The sequence below is a fragment of the Chanos chanos genome, chromosome 1, assembly GCF_902362185.1.
Source record: "Chanos chanos chromosome 1, fChaCha1.1, whole genome shotgun sequence".
Taxonomy (NCBI): domain Eukaryota; kingdom Metazoa; phylum Chordata; class Actinopteri; order Gonorynchiformes; family Chanidae; genus Chanos; species Chanos chanos.
The window spans coordinates 13,402,947-13,430,089 of record NC_044495.1 but is presented as its reverse complement, the minus strand read 5'-3'; the positions used below and the strand labels follow the sequence as shown (position 1 = coordinate 13,430,089).

The 27,143-nt window shown below is 40.3% G+C and overlaps 3 protein-coding genes and 1 non-coding gene across 4 annotated transcripts; 2 read left to right on the top strand and 2 right to left on the bottom strand.

Moving 5' to 3' along the window:
* Positions 1-536: 536 nt before the first annotated feature.
* Positions 537-12,573, top strand: afdnb (afadin, adherens junction formation factor b). The gene is made up of 22 exons (XM_030784940.1): positions 537-632; positions 2,795-2,981; positions 3,203-3,304; positions 4,031-4,187; positions 4,278-4,338; positions 5,755-5,973; positions 6,111-6,256; positions 6,492-6,586; positions 7,049-7,320; positions 7,574-7,717; positions 7,877-8,075; positions 8,525-8,631; positions 8,776-8,850; positions 9,019-9,084; positions 9,184-9,257; positions 9,347-9,465; positions 9,683-9,880; positions 10,203-10,291; positions 10,397-10,567; positions 10,811-11,659; positions 12,081-12,183; positions 12,560-12,573. Exons 1-22 carry the CDS (start codon positions 537-539, stop codon positions 12,571-12,573), a joined length of 3,543 nt encoding a protein of 1,180 aa, XP_030640800.1.
* A 790-nt stretch (positions 12,574-13,363) lies between these two features.
* On the bottom strand, positions 13,364-14,718 carry dusp23b (dual specificity phosphatase 23b). The gene is made up of 3 exons (XM_030787144.1): positions 14,623-14,718; positions 13,652-13,935; positions 13,364-13,549 (listed from the first exon to the last, which is right to left on the bottom strand). Exons 2-3 carry the CDS (start codon positions 13,919-13,921, stop codon positions 13,364-13,366), a joined length of 456 nt encoding a protein of 151 aa, XP_030643004.1. The 5' UTR covers positions 13,922-13,935; positions 14,623-14,718.
* A 397-nt stretch (positions 14,719-15,115) lies between these two features.
* Positions 15,116-15,198, top strand: trnal-cag (transfer RNA leucine (anticodon CAG)). The gene has a single exon. It is a non-coding gene; the product is annotated as a tRNA-Leu (tRNA).
* A 4,227-nt stretch (positions 15,199-19,425) lies between these two features.
* Positions 19,426-26,701, bottom strand: LOC115819935 (transcriptional-regulating factor 1). The gene is made up of 13 exons (XM_030783765.1): positions 25,479-26,701; positions 24,894-25,035; positions 24,534-24,719; positions 23,743-24,031; positions 23,479-23,539; positions 23,216-23,355; positions 22,486-22,589; positions 22,315-22,387; positions 21,903-21,991; positions 21,657-21,770; positions 20,986-21,114; positions 19,924-20,096; positions 19,426-19,720 (listed from the first exon to the last, which is right to left on the bottom strand). Exons 1-13 carry the CDS (start codon positions 26,699-26,701, stop codon positions 19,426-19,428), a joined length of 3,018 nt encoding a protein of 1,005 aa, XP_030639625.1.
* Positions 26,702-27,143: the final 442 nt, after the last annotated feature.

Genomic DNA, 27,143 nt, shown 5'->3' with positions numbered 1-27,143 from the left:
TTTTGTCCCAAAAGAATATGCAAATTATGTGCTAATGTTCTTCAGTCGCAGCCTTTCGCAACTTTGTGGTCAAACGATCTTTTTGAATCATCATTGTTCAATAGAATTGAAACACTGCTTTGTGGTTTGTGTGCGTACCAGTTGCAGTGTATTTTTTCTGTAGTTACTGTTGTGATAAACTGAACATGAAATGAAAGACATATACAGGTGGCCAGATTCTACTTGAGTATTATCTAGTCACGTAGTAGCCTACATTACATGCTCAGAAATAACCTACATGTTGAGATCAGTGGGCTACAATGCAGCAGGGTCGCGGGTGAATTGGGGGAAACGCTTGTGACAATTGTTGCAATTAGAGGCTTTTTGTAGCCTTCTGTGGTAGTGCATGTCCAAGTGCATCGGTGGCAGAGTGAAGTGGGGTCTTAAAAAAGACAGACGGAACAGATTCACAAAAAAATCAGAGCGAAAATTTCGATACGCATCAAACTGGAGGACAACCTGTGGATCGTGAATCAAATTACTTTCTGACCACAAGCATGCATCAAGACTCAGAGCGCCGCAGACTCCTGTGTGCAATCCGCCAATGGAACTTAAAGCGACCCGACCTCTTCGAAATTAGTGAACCCAGCGAGGTAAGTCGAAGGGGAAGAGGCGTCCCAACCACACAACTTCAGTAGGACCTGCCTCAGCTTGGCAGAGTTGTAATAAAGCTGGTTTTAGTTTGGGATAATCGCTGGATATTCGGTTTTAAATTTCCAAAATTCGGACACGACAAAGCACTCCAGCTTAATTACATGTTCGAGGGCATGGGAAGTACACTACAGTATGATGTATCAGAAGAAAATAACAATATTTCTTGTCGCTATCGATTTTTATCCGAAAACAGCATCACGATACTTTCATTATACCTTCAGTTGCTACGTCTGTGCAAGGGGCCGTCTGCAAATTACACATTTCAAGGATTTTCGCCTTTTGACATGTCAGTTGGTATTAAAAAGTATTCACTAAAAATGAATAAAATTTCACCTATTCAGCGTTTTAGTCATTTAAAAATGAAATAACTGACCTCCCACAATGCATATTTATAAGAAACTCCCTGTCTTAGAAGCTTTCTTAGAGAAATATTCACCAAAAAAATCTATAAAATGACCTGAAATGATAAAGATCTCGTTATGATGTGTGTAACAGCTCCACATTAGAGTATGTCACTTATGTGAGAATTAACATGGAAGTCTGAGGTGTTCTCCCAGAAAAACATTCTAGTATTTCCGAATTACAGTGTCTTACTTACTACAGATGAGATTTTTGTGAAAAGTCAACTTATATGGAAGCAGGAGTCAATTATTTATGAAAAATCTTCACTAAAAATCAACTAAATGACCTTTTCTCATGCTGATTGCAGTAGTAGTTTCCAATTACAGTGTCTTGCTTACTACAGGTGAATTTATTGTGAAAAGTCAAATTATATGAAAGCAGGAGTCATTTATTTCTGAAAAATATGCACTAAAAATCAACTGAAAGACTTTCTCTCATTCTGATGGCTGTGGTCATTCCCAATTACAGCGTAGAACTTGGTACAGGTGAGATTAAAAAATAAATAAATAAAAATAAAAGATTATATATATATATATATATATATATATATATATATATAAACATAAAAACAGAGTAAATTGACTCCTATTTTCATATAATTGAACTCACCTGCAGTAAGTAACATACTCTATTTGGGGACTACTACAGCCTTTGGAATGGAATAATGTCATTTAGCTAATTTTTTGAATGTGTTTAAAAGAAATAATTCACTCCTGTTTCCACTGATGGAACCGAAGTACTGCTGTTTTCCTATCTATGCCACCTGTGAAATTGAAGTGCTTGGTTGTACCCTAGGAAATAGACTCTTGGTATTGATACTTACTCCTGTTACAAAGTAAAGAAATAATGCATGCCCTTCCCAGCTGCCTTATCACCTTCACAGGCATTCCCCTCTGTCCTGAGAATGACTGCCTGCTGCCTGCGCAGGTTGCGAGCTGAAAAAAAACTTCAAGTCCTTGACTTCATCTCCCTGTTCCTTCTAAAAGTGTTGGCATTTGTATCAGAACCCATCACCATATCTATTATAAATATTTTTTTAAAGAAAAATTTCACCTGTAGTAAGCAACACACTGTACTTGGGATATACTACAGCAATCCGAATGAGAAAAGGTAATTTAGTTGATTTTTAGTGAATATTTTTCATAAATAATTGTCCCCTGTCTCCATTGCAGTTGACATTTCACAAAAACCTCACCTGTAGTACGTTACACACCGTCATTGGGAAGTACTACAGCAATCAGAATGAGAAAAAGCCATGTTGTTGATTCTTAGTGAATATTTTCAGAAATAAATGACTCCTGCTTCCATATAAGTTGACTTTTCTCAAAAATATCACCTGTAGTAAGCAACACACTGTAAGTGGAAACTACTACAGCTATCATAATGAGATGAAGTCTTTTAGTTGATTTTAGTGAATATTTTTCACAGATCAGTTCGTTCCGTCGTCACCGCTATCAAACAGACACGAAAGTAGACAGTATGTCTGCCCCCACTGTCCAGGCAGTGATGCCAAGCAGTTATGTACATACCAATCAGTGAGGACAGGACACTGATATGGGTCTGAAATTATTTACCAGCAATCATATACTACATTTTATACGCTTTCCGAGATTCACTCGTTTTGGTGTTACGCAACTCAAGCCAAACGCTTGCTTTATTGATAAAGAAATTTTGCCACATTTGCAACTGCTCCCCATAGGACTTGGTATTCCACGGCATCATAAGATTCTACCATCAGGAGCATGTTGCAGGGAATTCGTCCACCAAGTGCATCCTTGTTTCCAGCACAGCAACTGTTAAAGAACTTATTGGAGCCCTGCTGGAGAAGTTCAGGCTTGATGTTAGAATGCTCTCTTACTCCATATATGAGGTCCGAGGAAAAGACGGTCAGTTTCGCACAGACAGTACAACCATGTGGCTAGTAAGCTATACATGCAATGTACTCTGTGTATTTTTCATATGAAGGTTAATCATGGTCTTGTATAATTGGATGTTAATCATGGTTTTGTGTAGTTGAATGTTATTTGCAGACCCTGAAATGATTTTGTTAGTTCTCCCTTTTTAATCTGTGTAAAACAATAACTCTGGTGGCTCTGTTGGGCTAAAGAGGAAAGGAAGTTGGCGCTGACTGAGAATCCATTGGTGGTACAGCTGAACTGGATTAAAAACGGCAAAGATGGACGTTTTGTCCTGAGAAAAGACAGTCATACCAGTTTAGAGGTGAGTGTTAAGGCCTCATTTATGAAAAAAACCCAAAAACTATATATCTGGTAATTACTGAACATCATCCATTGAATCATTTTTAAACCACAAATTTACCTATGCCCACTACTGAATATGACTATGAAAAGAACAGTATATTTGTTGTTGTTAAAGTTTTAGGTCTCATGCATAGTCTTTTTGAGATCTCTCAGCCTTAGGGCCAACACTCCACCCCCACCCCAAGGACACCCAGAATGGCTATGCAGCAGCTTGTCTTAAAATTTGTAACAGAACATGTTTGCACTCATCTGTTTGCACTAAATTGCATACTATATACTGCATTGCTGCTAACATTCTGCACAAAACTGCCTACTGACTGCACTGCCACTTTAAAATCACAACTCCATACACATACAAGAATCTATAGTCAGTTCTACATACAGAGACATCTAAGACCGTGACCCAAGCACACACATGATACACACAATGCCTTACTTCTTTTCACATGGCCATTTATCCTTTTTTACTTTATATTTATATTTTATATTTAATTCCTTCTATGCAGCTTGGTACTACACACTGAATCTCATTGTACATGTATAATGACAATAAAGGTGTTCGTATTCGTATGTGTGATGTCATAATGGTGTTAAGAAATTAATCAAACTAGAATTTTGCATAGTAATGCAACATTTCCACTCTTGACTATGTCCTGGTTCACATGCTTGATTTCTTATGTCCCACATGATACAGAGTACTGGCACCAAGGCTAAAGAGAAGCTTGGGGTCATTCAGAGCTTCAAGAGAACAATGTCAAAGAAAGATAAAAAGAAAAAAAAGAAGGGAGATAGTTCAAACGAAGATGAACCATTTGGTAGTGAAAATAATGGGTAGGTGATTTCTTTCCAACAAAACTGGTATAATTTCAAGTGCTTGCTGTTGTTGTGAGTGTTTGTCACCACTTTTGTTCCTTTTTCCAGATACCTGGAAAGTCTGACTGCACTAAAGGACATAAATCAGCAGCAGACCAACTCAGACAAGGTGATGAAGCTTCAGAGCTCAGGCTAAACTCAGGGAGAAAAAAGGTCTTTTTTAGTGTTTTGGCCATACACGTTTACAGCCAGTGTCAACAGATTTCACAGATTTATTTATTCTCTCAGTGGGGGAGAGGGACAGCACGGTTCTAAGGGTCAGCGATTTCATGTCAACATGGATGTTGACAGTGGGTGCAGTGGAGTGTGCTGTGAGTTACATGCTACATTGTGTTTGTGTGGCTAGAGAGGACTGGGACCAATTATTTATTTAATGATTTTTCAAAGCTGCCATTACTGTCCTTGGTATAGGACACAGGCATAAGCAGTTTATTGTGGTAAATGGATGGTGCTTTGATAGCGCATCTGCAGGGTTCTGAGGTCTCTGGACCAGCAGGAATGATTGTATAGAGTTTATTTTTTTTTGTTTCTGAAACTATGTTACGTCACATGAGATCTCCATGTAAGATTGATATTTATCAAGCTGCACTTCAAATTTGGCACTGTTAAATTGATTTAGTCACAGTTATCCAGTCCACATTGGTTAGTGTGGATATTATAGCCATTTTGTAGTTTTGATACAAATCAACATTCTCAAGAGTGAATGAAAACATTGTAAAACAACATCATCCTACTAGGAATTGTAACAATGCATATGTTGTTGCTGTTCTTACTTGCCCTCTATAATTTCAGAGTTTTAGGGAAAAGGACACAGAGTTAAAAGAACATACCAGCGGGAGGCTGACAGCACAAACCATTATCCAAAAGCAGCCTCAACTCCATGAGTGTCAGACTGGAAGGTGAAAACTGTAACACTTAAAGTCTTGTCTCTGTCATATATGATACAAATATAGCTATCAGAAAATTTCCTATAAAGATATTTCCTGACAGATTATTGTCACTGAAATATATATTTTTTTCTTTGTAACTTAACAGAGGGCAGGCCAACTTGAATTCAGAATGGGGCCTTCCATTCACTGTAAATGTAAAGAATAATAGTAAGTGAAATGAGTCTTTCTTCAACTACTCCAGAGCTGCTTTTCCAGGAACAAGGTTAGCATTAACACAGTCAGCTGGAGTTCCTGCTACAAATGATCATACCGAAAGTTACAAAGTTGCTTTGAACATTGCTTCGTTGTTCACCCCAGCTAATGTTCCACTCTGGGCTCTTTTTTATTTCATTACATATTCTTTGTGTGCTAGTGTAGTAATACAGACATGAGTTTTGAGAGACAAGAAAAAACACAACCAGTTTAAATGGAATTAAATCCAAATTAAATTTTGGATCCTCTAATGTTGCACATGTGTTTTTGGTGTAATAACTTTTTGTGTTTTGCACTGCTGTATTAATTAATTCTTCATTTTGTTTCTGTATCATAACAAAACATGCTGTATACGTTCGGATACCAACCCTCTATCCTCTTCCATATTTGTTGTTGCAGATGAAGAAGCCTTCTTGCGTGCTGTCGTGAACTACACCAACAGTTCCACAGTGCACTTCAAGCTCTCTCCAGCCTATGCATTTTATCTGACAGGGCGCTTTGCACTCAGTGTTAGTGAGAAGAGCAGAGGTCCTCAGAGGACTTCACACAGAGTTGCCAGCATTGTTAACAAGATGGTGGACATGACAGGTGAAGTCATTCAGGTTAGTTACAGTTGTCCGAGTGACTAGTACCTGGCATGTCTTTTGAAAGGAGGTGGTTTCAAGACTGTCCGGTAATAAACCGACAGGATTGTAGAAGCTGAAAGTTGCTGAAACTCTTGTTTTACTTGCCTCTGCAGAAACAGAAAGACATTGCTGTTGCTCTGGCCTTTTGGCTGGCCAATGCCTCAGAGCTGCTGAACTTCATCAGACAGGACAGAGACCTGGGCCCTCTCACACTGGAAGCCCAGGACAGTCTGGCACATGCAGTCCAAAAGGCCTTTGAGTATGATACACAGTTCTTACTTGAGGCCCCACCATGATTAATTTTACCTTCACTGTGAAGCTGTTGTCACGCTCTCCACAAACATAGTAGACCCCCCCGACGCACGCACACACACACACACACACACACACACACACACACACACACACACACACATGCACAATTATATTCACTGCGATGTGGAGCTCTAAATGAATTTGTGTCTTTCTGACATGAAATCTTCCACACCCTTCAGATATCTGTCACAGCGTCTACAGGCAGATCTTGAGAATGAACTGCCAGCTTTTCTGACTGGCGCTGACGATTTCAAGACTCCAGGAGCTGTAACAGGTTTACTATTTAGTTTCCATTCATTTGAAAGCCTCCACGTACAATGAATTACTAATTTTTTGTAGAGCATCATAACATCATACTCATTCAAGAATGCCTTTTTGTTTACTGCTGAATCTGCCATTATTTCCAAAGGCTATTTTGATATAGTTTTAAGGTGCCTAGCCTGTACTGCAAATGGAATATTATTTTCAATTACAAGTAATAACAATGCATTACCACTATATATTTGTAACTTTTAACTGGTCTATACAAAGTCTTATATTCAGATGAAAATGCTTTGCATGTATATGTAAGCAAACCCAATTGGTCTGACAATTCATCACAAGAAAAAAGGCAACAGTATGACCATCAAATTACAGTACGGTTTCAATCATTTTGGTAGCATGGTGTCATAAAATCTGATTTTTGAAATTGATTGATTTGTCTTGATTTGTGTTTGCGCTCGTCCTACGTTTTCAGATGGTGTGTTGAACACTCTGATCAGGACCATGGGGTTGCTGCGTAGGTGCAGGGTTCACCCTGCTCTCTCCATTCAGCTCTTCTCACGGCTCTTCCACTTCATGGCTGCCTGGCTCCTCAACAGGCTGACAAGGCCCCGGGTCAACTCTCCAACTCTGTGTTCACACTACTGGGGAAGAACTCTGCGCCAGCGGCTCGGATATGTGGAGGCCTGGGCAGAGAGACAGGGGCTGGAGCTGGCTGCCGATTGCCATTTGAGCCTTATTATACAGGTGTGGGGCTGGATGTGTGGTGTGGTGTGGTGTGGCGTGGTGTGGTATAGTGTAGCTGGGTGAAATTTGATGTACTTTATGGCTTTCCAAACGAAATTCTTTTAATGACTTTTGCATTTCATAATCACCCTTGACAAGATCACCATTTAGTTTAATCAAGTCTTTTTTCCACAAAGTTTATCCTATGTGTAAGATTGGAATAGACTTTTAGCAGCTTCATTACACCAAATGCATCAAATTTGTGTAATTCCAGGCTACGATGCTCCTTACCATGAGTAACCTCTCCATTCAAGATGCTCAGAAAATCCATAGCACCTGCTTCAAGCTAAACTCTCTGCAGCTACGAGCACTGATGACTAACTACGAACCTGTCCTCAGACAGCCCTCATTTCACCCGGTGAATGTCTCAAAAAAGATAGGGCAGGATTACATCACACTGATATGAATCACTAACTGTAATGATTAATGGTTACATAATGCTCCCATACAGCATGTACCTAAAACATTCTTATGTGCTTTTTAGAGGTAATGAGAATGTCTCTGTTTATTCCCTCAGAGTTTGATTGATAGAGTAGTTCTCCTGACAGAGAGTTCATCAGATGATATGTTTAGAAAAGAGGGGCGACCTATCAGACTAGAGGAAGATCCATCTCTGCCCCTGCCGTTCCTGTTGCCTGAGGAGGGATATTCCTGTGATTTCATGCAAGGCATTCCTCCAGGATTCCAGGAGTTCTTAGAGCCAATCTGTCGTAAAGGTAGATGAGAGGCTGTAGCAGTTCTCAGTTTACAACTGAACAACAAATTAAAGGAAAAGTATAAACATGTTAATTAAGTAAGCTTCGTGATATTTCGAAGTAAATTACTGTGAAGAACTATTTAATTTACCTTCTATGATGAATTCTTGCATGTTGTACCTATGCTAGTAAAATGCTTTGTAAAGTGAAAGGTGAATGACCAGATATTTTCGGCACCATTTAGTATGGTATATTGTGGACAGCTCATCATATGTTAAAGAAAATTTTTCCATCTTAGAGCATCTCAACACCTTTAATTCAGCTCCTGAAATTGGTGGAAATTTGAAAAAATGTTGGCAAATTTATTTGTATTTTTTTTTTCACACAAAATACCTTGTCTCTTTTTGTATTCTCCGCAAGTGTGTGTGTGATTGCGGATATTCACTGCAGTTTGATTGCCTCTCTTAAAGGTCTGTGTACACTGATCCCTCTGCCCTTCTCATTTGGCTCCTGGACTGTCCACTTCAACACATCACGTAGTGTCCCTACAGAGAACACAGATTTGGTATGTTATTCTGTTTGGAAACACAAAAGGGGCTTCAGCACTAAACTTTAAACTGCCTTTAATAATCTTGGGGACAGAATTACACCTCTGTGGCTACACATTTGATATCATGAACTGAGTATTTATGACTGGTTTGTTTCATTTTCTGTGGTCAAGAAACCTGAGATTGTTAAGATCACTCTGAAGAAACCAATGAACAGTGGACTGGGTGTAAGCATTGTCGCAGCCAAGGTGAGGCTAAAAGATATTTTTCACAAAAAGCTTAATGTTTTTCCTGTATTTTGCCTCTTTTAACATTTTACCATTGGTTTCTTTCATTTTTTTAATGAGAGGTTAAATACATCACATCATTCTTCAGATATGCTTGTCAGATCCATTTCTAAAGGGTTTTTTTCACAGGGAACTGGACAAGAGAAGCTGGGTATTTTCATTAAGTCTGTGGTTAAGGGAGGGCCAGCCCATGTGGTGAGTTCATATGTAATCAAAAAATATGTTAGACTGTAGGAATCCTAGTTCTTTTGCATTATAAAATGTGTGTGTGTGTGTGTGTGTTTGCACATGCAGGATGGCAGACTAGCTCCCGGAGACCAATTGCTCAGTGTGGATGGGCAGAATTTGGTAGGATTGTCACAAGAAAGGTGATAATCTGCAGTGGTATACATTCCATTTGTCTCTGGTGATGTTGCAAAGCATTTTGCTTATAGTGTTGTCTTTTTTTCCACTGTAGGGCAGCAGAGACTATTCTGTGCACTGGATCTACTATCGAACTGGAGATTGCAAAATTAGGGTCTGTTTTTTATGGTCTGGAAGAAGCACTCAATCAGCCATCTCAATTAACAGTGAAAGGTAATAAGAGATAAGCCAAATGTTATTGTCAACTAACAATTTTTACAGTCTTAGAGCACTCTCTGGAGTGTAACAGAATGAAGTTCTGAAAAAGAAAAATCTTGGTTCTCTGATGTTTTCAAATGAAAAAAAGTTTGAGATTTATCGCTTATCTGGACATGCTCAGTATTTCAATTGCATGACAGGTCTCAGGTGTTTTCCATTTTACCTTCCCCAGATGACAGTAATGTTGGGAGGGTCATGCAGTGGTCCAGTAACTCTGGTTTAGATACCACCCCAGAGAAGACCTTGTCACGCCAACAAAGACTTTCAGGGCAGCGTGGGGACTACCAAACAGTAAACAGAGGAACTAGGACGCACAATAAAACCTTTTTGAAACGCAGAGTGGAGTTTTGTTCTAACCCCATCTTGGCCCGTGAGTAGCCAAGAGAGTTTGTCTGTGAGCACAGGGGTAAAGTACAGAGGTTACCAGTGGTACGAGTTTCCCTATGGCCAGACACTGAACTCTTGTTTCACTCCTTTATAGTCTGGTACACTTTGCTGTTCTGGAGGGGTGTCACAAAGGGCCTTTTGCACTGTTGACTTTGAAAATAGGAGGCCAGTCCATTTTATCTGAGTTTGAAACATCTTTTTTTCATTCAGGGAATTCATTATGAATATTATCTGTCCATTTTTAAATGAGCTAATACCTCCCTCTGTCAAGACTACTCATGGCCCACCATGTCTTCTCTGCACAGAACCTCCAAACTGTGGAGAAATGTCTGTTGACTCAGCCATGTCTGAACAGAAGTTAACATCTGTCTCTGTTGACAATCTTTTCGCTGCTGTAAGTAACTAAGGCCCTAGATGTATCACTAGTGAATATTCATTTCTATTTTTGTAGACATGAATATTGCTCACAAGACTGTTTCAGTTTGTCTTTAATCCACAGGAGCAGTCTGCCTCTGTCCTGTCAGGCTGGGATAATGATTATACACAGACCCATCACAGAGAGTACTTAACGCTGCCAACCTCTAGACTTCACGGAAAGCAAAATTCAGCAGTATCTGATCAGCCTCGTTTCTCTGAACTCTCATGGAATTCCAATAACATGAACTCTTTGGTATGAATGCACTGTATTCATGCCAGTGTACACAACATTTTTGTCTAATTATCCAGTTTAGCAACATGTATATATGTGTAGCTTGCAACTTGTACAAAACAGTTGAGCTCTAGGACTGTGTATTAATACATTTCACACAATATCCGTTTCCTGTTGTTGAGAATAATAATACTGGGTGTATTATCACGAAAGAGCCCTGTAAAAGTGTTTCTCTAATGGTATAAATGGTTTACTCTCATCCAGAAACAGGCTTGTTCCCAGGAATACCTGAGTGTGGAAAGTGAGAGACCCCTGGTGGACAAACCATACAATGTAAGAAGCCAGTTGGATCTTAGAGGATGTGGAAATCACAGTCCAGTGAAGCCAGTTATACTCAGTGAAAATTTAAGAGGCACCTCTGGCTGCTGGAAGACCTCAACGGCAGTCCATCTCATGGCATCATCACAGCCTAAACGCATAGATATCCCACTCATAGAGTCCACTAAAGTTCCAAAAAACCTCTCATTTGTCACATTCCAGCAGCCTGGAGCGACTGCTATGAAGAGGCACGGATGTGACAAGGACTATACACAAGGATATACAAGCAGATATCCCACACTGCCATCAGAGCCTCAGCCTCAATCTCATGTCTTGTCCGAGAGACCTCCACAGCAGCAAATCTTTGAAAAACAATCAGCAAGCCTTGCTATGAATCTCTCAACTTTTCAGGGTGGTCAAAGTAATAGGGGTCTTTCACAGCATGGTCTTGGCGCTACCCCTAAGCAGCCAAGCAACAGTACAACCAACAGGACCAGGGAGCTGTCTGCTGGGGAAGGCCTCTCTCCAGACCCCTGGAGGAGGGAGGCACGGGAACAACTAGAGAAGCAACAGTGGCACCAGTCTTTGAACCAGCTGGAGCAGGAGGTGCTACAACTGCAAGCTAAAGTACAGCCTACCTTAGAGGAAAATGAACGCCTATGCAGACTGTCCTTGGAGTTGCAGTTTCAGAGGAGGTTGCAGGAGCTCCAGCAGAATGGAGATGATGAAGATGATGATGATGATGTGGACTTTGAAATGATAACACAACGACTTGAGGCAAAAAGCACTGTTCAGGTAAGTCAAATGTAAAAAAAAAAAAAGAGGATGGTGTAAGAACTGTAAGAATGTCAGCTATGCTTAATTTTTTTTTCATGAATTACTGAACACAGAATAGTAGGGGCGAAGCTGAGTAGGTCCTGTAGCAAGGTTAACACATTAAACTCTCTTCAAACACTAATCAAGCCTATTAGCACCATCTCCATGAGCTAATTACAACATCAGCAGAATCAGTGGGTGATTTGTTATTTTTTAACAGGGGGGATGGCCCATTGGTCACTGACATTACTCTATAGAGTAAATAGGCAGATGGCAGGTTAACAAGGGGGATGCACTTTTTGTAATTTTGCTAACAAAGGGGATGGCATTCCCCCTCATCCCCCTAAAAACCGCCTACTAGCAGAATCTATCCAAAGCAATGTCTTATTCTTAATTTCAGGGTCAGGAAGAGGAGCAACAGCTCACCGAGAATCATACACAGGAACTGGAGCAAGAGGAGAATCAGCCGTCTGCACACAACAAATCCAGCCACACAATAAAAGGTACATTTTCATCTCAGAAACAAGCATTGAACAAACAGCATAAAAAGAAACTAGGGAATTTTTCTAACACCAGACATTTACCACAGAGGGACTTACAGAGGGATCTCCAGCTGCATACAAGGCTTTGCAAACGCTGTGTTCCCAAGGGTGACTTCTTTTTTTTTTTTTACAAATCTCCTGTGCTACTCATCTAACACTATTGATTTTATTCTACAGTGAGAATAACGTTCACTCCACTCCATTAACATTTTCAGTAAATTTAGATAAAACCTTCTAAAAATTTGCCTCTACCCATTTCTCAACATTTTCACGTTATGTCATCATACATGTCAAAACATCAAATGATTTACTAATGATTTATATTGTTGTGTTCCAGTGATCGGAGCCTAAGAAATGTGAAGGCACCTGAAAATATGACCTTCAAGGAACGCCAGCAGCTCTTTTCTGTGCTACTGAGCCCTCCAAATAAGGCCAGAGTGTCATGATGTACAAGTTTAATATTGCCAGTTTTGTCTTGTTAGATAGACTGAGATATGCTTTGGTGGCCTCAGTTGCAAGCTGTAATTTAGTAGGCCAAGTAGCAGGAATTTGTAGTGCTTTGCAGGTATAGTAAAAGATGCATTAGTGGACAGCTTTATACTCTCACACGCTTAAGTACACACAAACATGATATTTTCAAGTCTCCAAAATGGTAGTGGTCAGAAACTTTAAAAGCCATAATGTCGCTTCTGCATACACATTTGAAAGCATTTGTGATTTACATTTGCATATTTCCTCTCTTTTTATATTAGATTTAATTAGGAATATAAACAAAAATTCAGGTAGATTTAAAGTATATGGGATCCACAGCTAGTTTTACAATTGCACTGCTTTTAATACAGATAATCACTCTGAGTTTGACCACTGTGATGACTCAGTTTGTGTGCATTAATATGAGCCTTGACAATTATGCCATGTTAACGATAACATCTTTCACAAAAATAATGTTTATAAATGTCAGTTTAGAGTAAATTGTCACCTTTAGCTTTATTAGGCATTAGAGAGCAACAGCGTACCCTGATGAAAGCATGGCTTTGGCTGACATGAATGCACAAGGCTATTGTTTCAACACATACAAAACACATACAAAATAGAGAAATAAATTAGTTTTATACCTCATTCATCTCTTATTGTACATTAATTACTTAATGTGTTGATAAAACTGCACAACTGTTTTCTCTTGCTCATGTGTTTCAATGGAACCACGGCGTATTCTTCGGATCTCATTAATAGCGTCAATCCCAGTGATTTTCCTTGCTTTAACCAGGTAGCAGGCCAGCATTGTTCCCGTTCTTCCATGACCATGCATACAATGAACTGCAACTCCCTAGAAAAGATATACATATCCACAGTACAAGTAATTTGATTACCGTCTGTGTGTTTCTTTAATGGTCATGATACAAGATGTCCTTAGAATTAATTTTCTAACCTCTCCTTTGGAGTTTGCTTCTTCTACAATGGACAAAAATCGTTTAATTTGATCAAAACTTGGGGCACAGAAGTCATGTATTCTGATATGGTGTAGGGTAATTTCTGGACAGGTGTCATGGTAAGGAGGTTTTCTCTCAGACAAACTAACTAGATGTTTGATTCCATTATTCAGCAAGTATAGATAATGGGCTGGCATTCGAGGCATTGCCAGACCAGCCAGTTTGTTTGGCTCTACCCAGGAGAAGTTCGGAGGTGGAGCTGCTGCCATTATTAGTCTTCCAACTGCAAACAAAGAGTTACAGGAATGATATTAATGAAATCCTAAAACGTTGACCTGTTAACAAAACACACACATATATAGGCCTATATTGCAAAAAGCGGATGTCAGAAGACTACTTTCAAGACAGAAGACGCATATAAACTGGTTTTTAGTTAATACATTACACGCATATTTAAGAGACCAGCGTGCGAGTGGAGCCATCAGCAGTGAAAAGCAGCTCCTTGATATGAAAATAAATGACATTTTCCCTCTGTAACAGTAAATGAGTTATCGTTACGCGTAAACTATGTAAGATCCACATTATACACTTGCAGTTTCAACTGCTGCAGGCTAGCTAATTGTCACCAGTGCCAAACAGTTTCGGTTGGATATATCAAGTTATTAACCTTTATATTCGATCGTACTGAACGTTCAGTAGAACAACAGAACATCTCTGTCCCCTAAACGTAATTTTATAGACTACGTTAAAAAACCAAAAAGAGAGTATTCTGACTGCAGATAGATAGCTATATTAGCAACCATTAACAACCTGTATACCCTCCAGCAGGTCACTTGTTCGCATTAATAATGCCCAGTCATGTGTACAAGCTGTTAGGCAACGTGTCTGATTTTGTGACGAACAAATATTTCTGTATTAAGTGCTGTAAGAAGTTGAGAAGGATGTATCGATGGTAGCATATCTAACTTACGCCAAATCCTCTTTGAGGCAGCTGCGTTAGGGTACGTTAGCTTGTCATGACTATTTTGGTTTAGTAGCTAACGCTTGCTAACCTGCGGTTGTTCAGAGGTTCCCCCGACCAGCTCATATAAAGCTGGTAGTAGGGATGGATGGTTACATAAGCTGTCTTTAACCACTCGTCTTGGTTAAAGGACCATAGTAATTCAATGTTCAATGTATTCTTGCAAGCTTTTAATACATATTTAAATCAATATTGCCGACTAAATACACTTAGCGTGTAGCTTACACTAGCGAAAGTTAGGTTAGCCTACCCTGACAGTCAGCAGTGGTAGTCAGGAGACGCCTGCAGCATTTAAGAGTGCCTTAACGCGTCTCACTAGACACTGAACAGTGTGGTTGATGTGTGTTGTAAAATAGCCTATTTTGCATATTCTCTAGAGCGATAACAATTAAATCATATGAATTATATGCGTTATTAGTGTGCGCTCACATTATTGCTGTATGTCAGGATGGCCGAGCGGTCTAAGGCGCTGCGTTCAGGTCGCAGTCTCCCCTGGAGGCGTGGGTTCGAATCCCACTTCTGACAGCAAACCTTTTCGGTTTTGGTAATCATCACACCGTTTGAAAACGGCTAACTGCTGACTGAAACAGGTCCGCCTAAAGTCATATATATTGAGCAGGGGACGGCAACCTTTTTGAAAAGAAGTGCCAGTTTGAAATCTTCTCGTTAATTAGTGTTTTTAACAATGTGGCTAGATTTGTAGGCAAAAATTTGCCTATTTGTTTTGTTGGTTATAAGTCGCGTACGATAATATTCCTCAAAATACGATCATTTTAAGCCTCTGGTACAATACTCTAGCATTTCCCACCTGGCAACGCTACCTCCGTCAAGTGTAGCGGAAAGTGGAGGTCGCAACATCGCTTGAAAAGATTGCCAGCTTGCCGACAAAAGCCATCCATATTGTGGGAGAGACTGCCAAGTCAGGGCCAGATATGACTGAGTCCCAACACCACACTTTAGTCTTTCTCCAATGTTGCATCTTCAGTAAAATTCTAAGTCTCAAGAACAGCCAAAGTCTCGACGAGTCTTATGCAGTATATGTTTATTGCATGTATTCAAAGCATACAACATACAGAGCCGGTCCTGGGAGTGGCTGAATCTAATACAGAAAATCGCTTACTTCTATCTAAAATTTTATCAATATGCTAAACCTATGCATCCAGTAAGCACATGACACGGTTGTTTGGTAACACCCCCTACATCATCCGTTTTTGCATGGTCCAACTCCCTTGCTTCCAGAACTTTCCCCGGATTTTCCCAGAATTCATTGTTCTATACACCACTATTTCTTAAGTTTTCCTTTATTGGTTAAATAAAAAATAATGTTCAACCAGGTCCTCATCTTACCTCGGACACTCAACCATGTCCTCATCTTACCTCAGACACTCTACACTTAATGCAGGTGTTATCTTTCAAGCGATGGGGCTAGTCCATGCAAGGCGGACACTGAAGCAACTACATCCTGGCCATTACTTATGCTTCACTGTCACTATGACCTAGATTTTACCCTTTTCATATTGCCTTCATATTTTGCTGACCTTGCATTTCCCCTTTTTTGGTATACCGAAGCCCTCTTCCGTTGGCTTCAACATTCAGAGGCCTTCTTCCATTTCTCCAACAATGTGTCAAACATGTCAAAAACAGTTTGCCATGCACCATGCAGTCGGAGATTGAGCTTGTTGAGGTGACCTCTAATATCCATGAGAAACATAAGTTTCACAGCCCACTTCTTGTCCTCGAGTTCTGGGTGGTCTTGGCCTTTTTCAGCCAGGAAGGCCTTGGTGGGACCAAAGCAGCCAGCAAACCGCTCCAAAACTTTTCCACACCGTAGCCACCTAACCGCTGAGTGGAGGGGGATACCTTTATTTGGGCAGTCCCTTTCCTCGAGCAGGGACTAAAACTGTTGGTGTGTCGGAACAGATCCCTTAACTAGTTAATGACCTTTACTACTGTAGCCATAACCCCATTAAGATCTGTATTTGACATCTTTGCACAGAGGTTATCTTGCTGTATCATGCAGCGTTTCATGATGGGGTGACCCATTTTTTCCTCAATTAATCTGACAGCTCCCCTCTGTTACCCGACCACGGTGGGCGCACTATCTGTTGTCACTGCAAAAATCTTACTGATGTCAGTCCCTCACTCCTCAAAATGTTCCATTAACACCTTGGCTATGTCCTCACCTTTTGTTGTGTCAGACATTGGCTTTAAGAAGCAGAGCTCCTCTCTTACAGTCGAATCACAGAATCTTGCCATGACTGCCAAACATGCTATGTCATTCACATCCACGCTCTCGTCAAGTGCAATGCTAAATACCACAGCATCTTTTAACCTAGCTGTTTGCTGCGCGCTGACATTTTCTGCCATTTCTTTGATGCATTGCTCAACACTTCTAGAAGACATGGGAATATCTTTTATTCTTGATTTGACTGTCTCTTTGTTTGGTAAGTCTTCAAACAGAACCTCTGAGCTCCAGGGAAAAGCCTCCTTAATATATTCGCCATCAGCGAATGGCTTTCCGCGTTTCGCAATGCAATGAGCAATGCGATAGCTTACTGCAGTCGTATGGCCTTTAGCAGTGGCAAAGACTTTGAGGGTGTTGGCTTGCCTCCAATATCAAGACACAGCATGGATTCTGCCTTGTCTGTCTGATCTTTGAATGTTTTCTCGTGCTTTGTCTCAAAATGGCTCTCAACACTTGACGCTCCGCAAACAACATTTTCAAAGCATAAAGTACATACGGCACGGTCCCTCTGAAAAACAAAACCGAACTCTTCTGTCCACGAGGGCTGGAATGCCCGAACCTTTAGCTTTCTTAGCTAGCGGGGCTGCCATCATCTTCAGAACCCAAACTGCCGCACTGCCATTTCTGTGGGAAATGTGAGCGGGAGGCCGCACCGTCAATCAAATTAAATAACACAGGCTGGTCAAGAGGTGATTTGGCATGCAGCTGAGAAGACACTCAAACATTTCTTTGAAAAAAATCCTCTCTTGTCCGTTTGTGCCGATGGTTGCACGCGTTCCCAGTGACGTAGGAAGGAGTTTGGCATCGGGGGTGTGGTGGGGGACGTAGATAGATTATTAACAGCTGGGATACACTAATATTCTTCGATGAACGTACTGTCGTTGATTCGAAACCTTGTAAGCAATGGTAGGGTTGGGCTAGGCAATCGATGACGATTTATGTTATAATGGCAAGAAAAAATGGCATGTACAGTTGTAGCAATTAAACAACTTTCAAGCAGATCAAAAGGACCACAGCAATGTTAGCTAGGTTGTTTTTAAGCCATGTTTTTTTTTTTTTTTTTAACATAATCTTACACAACCAATACCCTATATAGCCTTCTCAAGTAAAGGCTAAAGGCTGATCTTTACTTCTGCATAGGCTCTACGCGAAACCTACGCGAGTGGCCTACGCCGTTGTGAGCATTTATACTTCTGCGTTGGTGTGTCTGCGTCGCTCTGTAATGAAACATTCAAAAGGCTAGTTTGCGGTGGGATTTCTATGCCACTGTGTTGATTTCCTTGTGCATTACAAACGATGGAGTAATGTTAAACAAAAAGTAGGAATTCAGTCCTTGCACAGCAATTTCAGTAAAACAAGTTTTGCGTTCAAAAGAAGGAATTTCTAAACTTTAGGGGGACAAAACGGAGCTCTCAAAATAACGAGTATTCAGTTCGCCATTTTGGCGAAAATTTTCAATCGCGACTGAAACTGAGTGGATCACGTTGGAGTAGGAGCTAATAAAATGTTGAACAAGAGTTACTTTTACTGAAATTACTGCAACACAGAAAAGAGAACACATCGGAGGAAATGGTGTATACGATCACTGAACCGACTGAGCAGAAGGAGGGTAATCCTACCAAGCAGACCAATCACAGTTGTTGTTGTCTTCCTCGACGTGTGGTTACATTTCTAGGGAGGTGCGCGTCAGGCTACGGCGTAGGGTATGCCGCGACGCAGAGCCTACGCTGTCCCTACGGCGTAGATTCGACGCAGAAGTTTTACGTGTTAACCTTTAAATGCGTGTGGAATGACGGAGACGTGAGGGTTGGGATTCCGCAGGAGGGAAGCACGTTACATTATGGTTTGACACTTATTCTAGCTACAACCAGAAATTCTCTGACATAACGTTGTCATTGTTGAAGGATTTTATGATTTGAATAAATCAAAAGAAGAAATCCTGACATTTTAATTGGAAAGGAAGGAAGCACGTTACATTCTGGTTTGACACTTATTCTAGCTACAACCATAACTTCTCTGACATAACGTTGTCATTGTTGAAGGATTTCATGATTTGAATAAATCAAACGTAGAAATCCTGACATTTTAATTGGAAATATTTATAAAATTACAGAGAAAAGTGTATGTTTAAGTGTACATTTCCAGTGACAATTACACATGCACAATTACATATGTGTGACCCTAGGACACTGAATAAAAACAATAAAAATATAAAAAAGAAATTGTTACACTAAAAAATTTCCAGTGCATAACAAAAATACATACAGGCAACCAGCACATCAGTAGATCATAGTAGTAGACAGAGGTGGAGCTGAATATTTAAAAATGCTAGACCTTTATTTTAAAACAAAAAGTTCGTATAGAAAAAGAATGCAGCAGGTTAATGTGTTCTTTCTAAGATAATCTAAATCTGCTATAATTTTTCAGGTTTCAGAACTCGGAGACAAGAAAAGCAGGTCTTACTTTCAGGATAAGAAAGTTCTGTGCATGATACATATAGTGAAACTCTAAATGGGCATATGGTTCTCCAGATCACTCTGGAGGTTCGACCGAGCATTCAACAGGGTGTCTGTACTCAGTGACCCTCCATTAGTAACTGGTAACCTTTTACCACCTTCAGTGTTGTTACATACTAAAGGGTGAATAGTTGTGGGTGATGAAAGTAAGGTGTCATGAGGACTTTCTGGAGTTGTGAACAGGTTCATCTGCTCAGGAGGTCTGTGAGACTGCCAGCATGACGCCTCCTCCTGTTGTCGATGACTTTTCATGTGAGCGTTGCGGCTTTTAACCTTGAAAAATGTCCTTTGAAACAAAGTGAGAGATGTAGGTCATGTCAGTAGATGGGTAGAACAGACAGAAACTCAGAAGAAGATATAACCCCACCACAACATGCACATACATGCACAATTAAAAAAAAAAATCAAGATTAGATATACTCAGAGATATAGGTATAGACTTCTGTTTGCGTGATGGTTTCATCTCAGGACGGCTGAATTTTTACTTACTTTCCACATTCTGTGCAAGGAAAAATAGGGGTAGAATCTGTGTCTCCACTTGTGGTGCTGTTCGAAGGAGAGCTTTTAAGAGACCCTGAGCCAAATGGCACTGGTTTAGGGTCTGCTGATAAATTAGACAGGAGCCCTGGACTGGTCTGGGTCCATGCTTTGCCATTAAATACCTATTTTAAGACAGAGAATGAAACATTTAACTCGCAGAGCACTACTGTTAACTGAGCTGTGGTGAAATGTATCTCAAATTAATATTTAATTTAAGTCATGCCATAGCTTTGTGCTTACATAGTGTTACAAGAAACTTTTGAAACACCTTAAAATTATGGTGTAGAATATATATATATATATATATATATATATATATATATATATATATATATATATCACAAAACCTGTAAAGATATTTGCAGATGACCTCTCCTGATATTTTGATGGATTTTTGATGTTATTTTCATTCAAGTGTGTGTTCCCAGATTTGTATTCTTACATCTGTTTACAAAGTCATTCACTTTGTCCAAACAGTAGATGAATCTAAACACATGTTGTCACTGGGCTTGCTTTCTCTTTGTGCAGTGAACCAACATAACAGTTATGTGAATGCCTGCTCATAGCAACAGCTACTTCAATTCATAATAAAATTATATGCAGTTTTCCCTAAAAGTACAAATGAATCAGGCTTACGGGGTAATCTAAAATCTGGTACTCACATTAAACTGAAATTTATAGCATGCACCTGCCCTTTGGATAAAGTATTTGCAACATAAATGCACACTTCATCTGACTCTGAATAGCATTTTTTCTGATCAAGCTTGTTTCATATGTAACAGAGTCCATTTCTCTGTCTGCTTATTGAAACAGAGAGGATTTGAAAAGGGTGACCTTTCTGTATCGGCAGAGTCACCATAGCAATGGTTTCAGAGAAAAGGAGTGATCATACCAATAACTGACAGGAAGCAAAGCGAGGCCCCGGAAGTTTCAGAGCTGAAGCGCATTAGATAGTTTCTAGTGCTGCCCTATGTGCTAGTAAAACCTCGTTCACAAAGCAGAAACACTCACAGGACCACTGGTAAGGGATTCACAAACCGATGCTGCACTGATGTTATCCATTAGTTCAGTCAGCTGTGTGGTACAGCTGCTGTCCTTGCCCATTTCTATATTAACCCGCTTCCCTTCCTCCCATTCACCCTAAGTAAGGAGATAAATATAGCCATTCAGACAAAGAAAAACATGATTTATGGTACCATTTGGTTATCATATATGCCATAAATCCTTGTATCATCTGAAACATTTGTAGTACAGGTTGAAATGAAGTCTGAAGTGAGTCTTTTTGCTAGGATAAGAATTTTTGAGTCTCTACAGTTGGTGGGAACGTGGTTGGTGTTCAAACCTGCGGGTTGCCAGTGGCAACAGTGGTTTGAAGATCAAATGATGACACATCCTTAATGTGAGAAATTTGTTGCGGAACATTATGTTTGATCCAAACAATCTTCAAAAATGTTAGTGAAATTGGTACATTTCATGTACATCAGGTATAAAGTGAAACATTACCATCTATTTTGCACACATTCCAAATCTTCTAGAATGAGGAATCATGATAAAAAATGTATTACTGTTCATGTAGTTAACCACATGTGTTTTGCGTACATGTTGTCTCATTTGAGCCTAAAAGAGAGGAAAGAACACAAAGAGAGATATGGGACATGAGAGTAAGGATGAAGTTGTCTTGCCTCTCTCTCCTCTCCTGGAGTGATTTGACCAATACTGAGTCTCCTTCCCAGGCGAAGCCTCTTTTTCCATGTGTAATAATACTCAACACACTGTGCCACTGTCTTTGTCTTCACCTGTCATGAAATGGAAAATAAGTTTAGTATCACAAGTTTAATGCTCTCACGGGGAATTACTCTGAAACCAAGTTGAGTCAAAACATGACTTTTAACCTTTACTGAGAGTGAATAACTTGAATGAGTGAATACCATTTTCTGAATAAGGTGGAAATCCTTATGATGGATCATTAAGGCTTTGTTTAGTTGTCTCTTCTCTTGAAGAGTCCACTTATCTGATCCTGGTTAATGGGAAAAAAAAATCAGGTGGGTGTTTAACTATTTCCTCTAATGGCCACAGCGCCACTGGATCAAATAAAATACACAGCAGCAGCAACAGCAACAACAACAGCAACAACAACAACAACAACAACAACAACAACAACAGCAGCAACAACAACAGCAGCAACAACAAAGCAGTTCAAAATTTAGAATAATTAAAATGAATGTAAGAATCTGTCAGTGAATAAATACCAGGGCAAAACAGTAACACGACATTCTGAGACAGAACAGATGAGGGTATGTGGTGGTTATATCAGTGTGGTTTGAGTGTGAGGTTACACACCTGCATAATGGTAGTCCAGGAGAGGATTTGACACATTTATAAATGGTCTCAGCAAGAGTTTCTCAAGGGTTGCCTTGGAGGTAAGATCAACACAGTTTACAAATGTGCAATGAAATCTAATTAAACTAACATTCCTTAACTCAGACATGTTGTTGATGTGTGTTGCCTTACCATGATATCTCCCTTGCATTTAAACAGACAATGGAGGACATATTCTATGTTTGTTCCTCCTCCTGGGAGAACACTGGAGCATGCCATTTTCATGAGGTCTTCCACTGCAATAAGAGAGAAGTCCATACAGTTTTCTAAACACTTGCTCATATTTCAGTATTGCCATTTGTATTGCACAGGGTTGACAATATTGTGACTTGCTTAAATTTTTATGTCCTTAGTGAGCACAAGGAACAGGTCAGTAACAGCATAAACTATACAGGATTCAAAAGGACTGTTGGATTTTCTTGTGATTTTACAAGTAAACAAACTGGACCAAAAGCGCGCTTGGAGCAAAGCTTTATTTGGTGGTGGTGGTGGAATCCGGCAGCACGTCTGCCTGCGCCGAAGCTTAACTCAGAGAACTGTTACCGTGATCTGCCTTTTATACCATGAAGCAAACAGACAATAGGTGTACAACGTTTCTTGATGCAAATCAGAATCTAGGTGTTAATGCTAAAGTCCCCTTTTGTCTGTGATGGCTGCCATTTGCCCATTACCAGTTCTATTTTGCCTTAATCAATTGCTCTTGGCTCCAACAGTAACGCGGCACCAAAGGTGTGAAGCTTTCTTTGTATCTATGGTAGTAAGACCATCAGGTTAAACAGTTCTCCTATCATGAACCATGTCTGTTCAGATGTCACTATAATCTTACAGGACCCTCTTACACGTGTGTGTAGTTTATGAGTACCTTTCCTTTGGTTGTCAGGGCCACTCAGATCAATGCAGGATGACCATACCAGACTAGCCTTATGGGACTCTTCCTCTGCTTTAGGTCGACTCCTCATGTCTGGAATTACTGCTTGGAAATCAGCACCAATATTTATTTGGCTAAAAAAAAAACCCAAACAAACAAACAAAAAAAAAGTTAATTAAAAAAATTTGTTAAAAAAAATCCCCCTTGAGGGCCGCTGTTGAGTCTTTTGAAAAAGTGTAATCTAAATGAATGCTTACGGCTTCACATCAACAGTCTGTTCTCCTGGACCTGGTGTCACAACCTTGCTGTCTATGCTGCCTGTTAATTAAAGATTAAAAAAGTCACTCTGGTGCCATGCCAGTCACTGATGAAATTATACATTCATGTAACATGCCATGTAACAGATCACTTAAAGTTGCTGTGGTGTATTCCATAGTGTTAACACTGCATCTGTAAAATATTTATTACACGAAGGTTAGGAGTTAATATGTGGTGGTTTTTCTGGAGGAGTGGGCACTTGCTTTCTTTGCAGAGGAGAACTCTTTGGACAAGTTTTGATCCAGTGCTCTGGAGTCCCACATTGATACCACTAAAGAGTCCTGAACCTGGTCGTATTGGACTAAGCATTGGTGGAGGAGTATAAATTTCATTCTCTCCCACACTGCCTGGTGAACGAAGCTGGCTTTGGAAAAGGACGGCCCCTCTCGTAGGTTGACCATTGTTGAATGGAGGGATAACAAGTGGCACTAGGCAGCGGCGAGATCTTTTATTTTCACTTGGTGCAACTTGTGCCCCCTCTGTGACTGTAATCTGCATTAAAATGATATTGGGAGAAAAGATTGAGGGCAGAGGTAGGAATAGAGGTTAAGAGAAATAGAGGCAGAGTAAGTCAGTGGAGCTGTTAAGGTTATCAGTACTATTTTTTAATTAAAATTTCATGCAGTGGAATCAGGATATTTGTGAAAGAACAGACAATCAGAGCCAAAACAGACAAACAAACAACCACAACAGCAAAATAACACAAACAGGGTGAAAATGGTATTGATTATAAGCAGTAGACAGTAGGTGATTTGTTATTTTTAACAAGGGGGACGGCCTAATGTCCAACAGGAGGGATGGCCCAATGGTCACTGACACTACTCTATAGAATATATAGGGGGATAGCAGGTTAATAAGGGGGATGCATTTTGGTCATTTTGTCAACAAGGGGGACGCCATCCCCCCTCACCCCCCCCCACAAATCGCCTACTGATTGTAGGTTTGATAAGACTACCATGGCACAGTGCAATAAGGAGACTGGAAGAGCACTCACAGATGGGGTCTGGTCCCTTGGAGATTGAGATGGTTGTGGATAAGACTCAGCAAAGACATTAAGATCACTCTCTAACTTGGGGCACTGAGGGCTAACATAGTGCTTAGATGAGGGAGGATAATGCTTGATAGGAACAGACACCGGCAGGACAATTGGGTTCACAGGCAGCTGGATGTGTCCATCTTTCTGTAAAAAGAAAATGTGATGTGAAATTTTGTTCAAAATACCCAAGTTGACCATTACTGTTACTGTACAGCCTGAACTAAAGAAGTCCACAAATCTGGGTAAGATTACTTCTCTAGATGATCCGTATATCTGAGCTTGTCAACTGTAAAAAAGAACCAACATCATGATTCTCACCATTTTGGGTGCTGAAAGTTGCATCCTGAATCCACCGTGTGAACGCATGTGGCCATTGAGGGCTGGCAAACTCTTGAACTCTCTCTGGCAGACAGTGCATTTTAGCTTGGTGTTGCCTACTGGTCTCCCTTCAATGTTCATCCTGATATAAAACAATCATTAACTTGAGTGTGTTAGAAGAGCAATCTTCAGATACTCAAGGGAGCGGAGATATATTGTTCTTAAAGATAAGACTAAGAATAAGCCACAAAGACCTGTTGTCAATAAGAATGACATAAAACAGTGAGTATGATCAAATGTCAAACCTGTGATGAGGTGATGCGGTGCCATCCTGGATATCTGCTGAGTGCATCTTAAAAAAATGAGAGAAAAGCTTTCTAATTAAGAAAAATCTGAAAAATGATGGAAACAGTTCAGTTTCTCACATGGTTTATTAACTTACACAGCTGAATTACCTGTGCCCACTGTGATCTTTGTAAATGGTGATGATGAGCAACGTCTCCCAAATTGTTTGTCTGTTGAACAACTGGGTGGTATTCTGACATCATATTCTGATGGTGGGAGTGACAGACCATCTCTCTATACTTCAAGCTTCCAAAGCTGTCCTGTTTGGGACCAGAGAATCCCTGCACGCTGGCTGGGGTCTTTTTGTCATGATAGAGCAGATGACCATCCGAGTCCTGTATGTGATGCTTGGACTGAATAGAATGAGCTTGCTCCTGAGTGTGAGTTTGTTGCTGTTGCATGCAGAGGTTGCTCTGATGGGGGAGTGGTCGAAAATGTTGCTGCTCCTGGCACTGGGGTGACTGCATTGAAAGGCTTGGACCAACCTGGAATGGTTGGAGCTCAGGAGTCTGAGGTTGCTGAGTGTGGTAATAGGATGGTGATTGAAGAGGCTGGTGGTCATCCTGAGATTCTCGTGGAGTTTGCTGAAAGTACAACCCTCTGTGATGTTCTGGAGCAATATGCTGCTGCTGCTGGTTCAGGATTGGATGGTTTGCTGCACTTGGACTCTGTGGGACCTGAAAACCTTGCTGATGTATATAATACTGACTTTCTTGCTTTTGAAAACTCTGCTGCATTTGTTCTATTTGGCCCACCTTCACAGGCTCCTGATGTTGTTGCTGGAATCCATAATGATACTGCTGGTGATTTTGGTGAAGATTATGAATTGCATGTTGAGTGTCTAATGGTTGGTATCTCCGCTGAGATTCTATATGCTGTGCTTGACTGTGCATGGCCATCTGATTGACAAGCTGGGATGGATGGGAGAATGCCTGCCAATCTGGCCCATCGGGCAGAATCCCACCCTGTGGTGGCAATGGCATCCCTGAAATCTGATTTTCCTCTGTACAGTTGGTGTCTCTGCCATTACTGTTACCATAGATAATGTGAAAGTTCTGAGCTGGAAAGGCTTTGTAGAAGGAGTCAAGCCGCTGAGGGGAACTGCCATTGAATTTTGTGGCCTGCTCAGTGTTACTATGCACTTTAAGCTGAGTCCTGCTCCTGCAGTCACCAAAGTCCTCTTGTGAGCAGCCCCAGGGGTCTGAGGCTGTTTTTCCAAATTGATTTGTATCCCAAGGTCCCCCAGATTTTGGTACCTCAATCATAGGAGAAAGGTCATTTCTAGGGGTTACAGGGGATGCTAGTGGCTCTTGGATGAAGTGTGGAGACACTGGGGAGGGTTGAACAGAGATCATGTTGGGTGCACCATAGCTAAGACTCATGACTGTTGGACTGTGCTGGAGAATCTTGCCTCTGTCAATATTATTGTATAAGCTATCACTTTCACAGAGATGTTCTGTCATCCTTACTGTGCATATGTCTGGTGTTGCAACACAAAACATTTATGTCTTTAAAGTTCATGATGGTCACCTGATCAGAGCAATTCATTGGTGTGATGAATGGAATTCTAAAACTGGCTGAGGCGCTTATTTTTCCCTATAAACATTAATGAAGCAAGTCTTTATGAGAAATAAAAATCAGCAATATGCACACTGAAAATAGCACTTAGCATTTCACTACAGGTGCTATCTTGTTGTCTAATATCTAAATATGCTCATAACATAGACTAAAGCTAGACAGGAACAACATAACTGCTATAACTGCTCTGTATCTGAAATTTGTGACATTTTTCAAACTTGGTGATATTATGTATCAGATATACTAAGCGATTCATTATCTCCTGGGATTTGCCATTCACAGTGCTGATCCAAACCATTGTCTGTAGGATTTCAGTTTCCCATTCTT

Bases quoted from the DNA above. Each gene is read 5' to 3' on its own strand.
- afdnb (XM_030784940.1), top strand. From the start codon at position 537: ATGCATCAAGACTCAGAGCGCCGCAGACTCCTGTGTGCAATCCGCCAA. The intron at 2,982-3,202 runs GTCAGTTTCGCA...GTTGGGCTAAAG, and splicing joins TGAGGTCCGAGGAAAAGACG to AGGAAAGGAAGTTGGCGCTG. The intron at 6,587-7,048 runs GTTTACTATTTA...CTACGTTTTCAG, and splicing joins GACTCCAGGAGCTGTAACAG to ATGGTGTGTTGAACACTCTG.
- dusp23b (XM_030787144.1), bottom strand. From the start codon at position 13,921: ATGGCAGCAGCTCCACCTCCGAACTTCTCCTGGGTAGAGCCAAACAAA. The intron at 13,550-13,651 runs GTTAGAAAATTA...TATCTTTTCTAG, and splicing joins AAGCAAACTCCAAAGGAGAG to GGAGTTGCAGTTCATTGTAT.
- LOC115819935 (XM_030783765.1), bottom strand. From the start codon at position 26,701: ATGACAGAACATCTCTGTGAAAGTGATAGCTTATACAATAATATTGAC. The intron at 23,356-23,478 runs GTAAGCATTCAT...TTTTTTTTTTAG, and splicing joins CAGACTGTTGATGTGAAGCC to CCAAATAAATATTGGTGCTG. The intron at 22,590-23,215 runs GTACTCATAAAC...CTCTTATTGCAG, and splicing joins CCCTGACAACCAAAGGAAAG to TGGAAGACCTCATGAAAATG.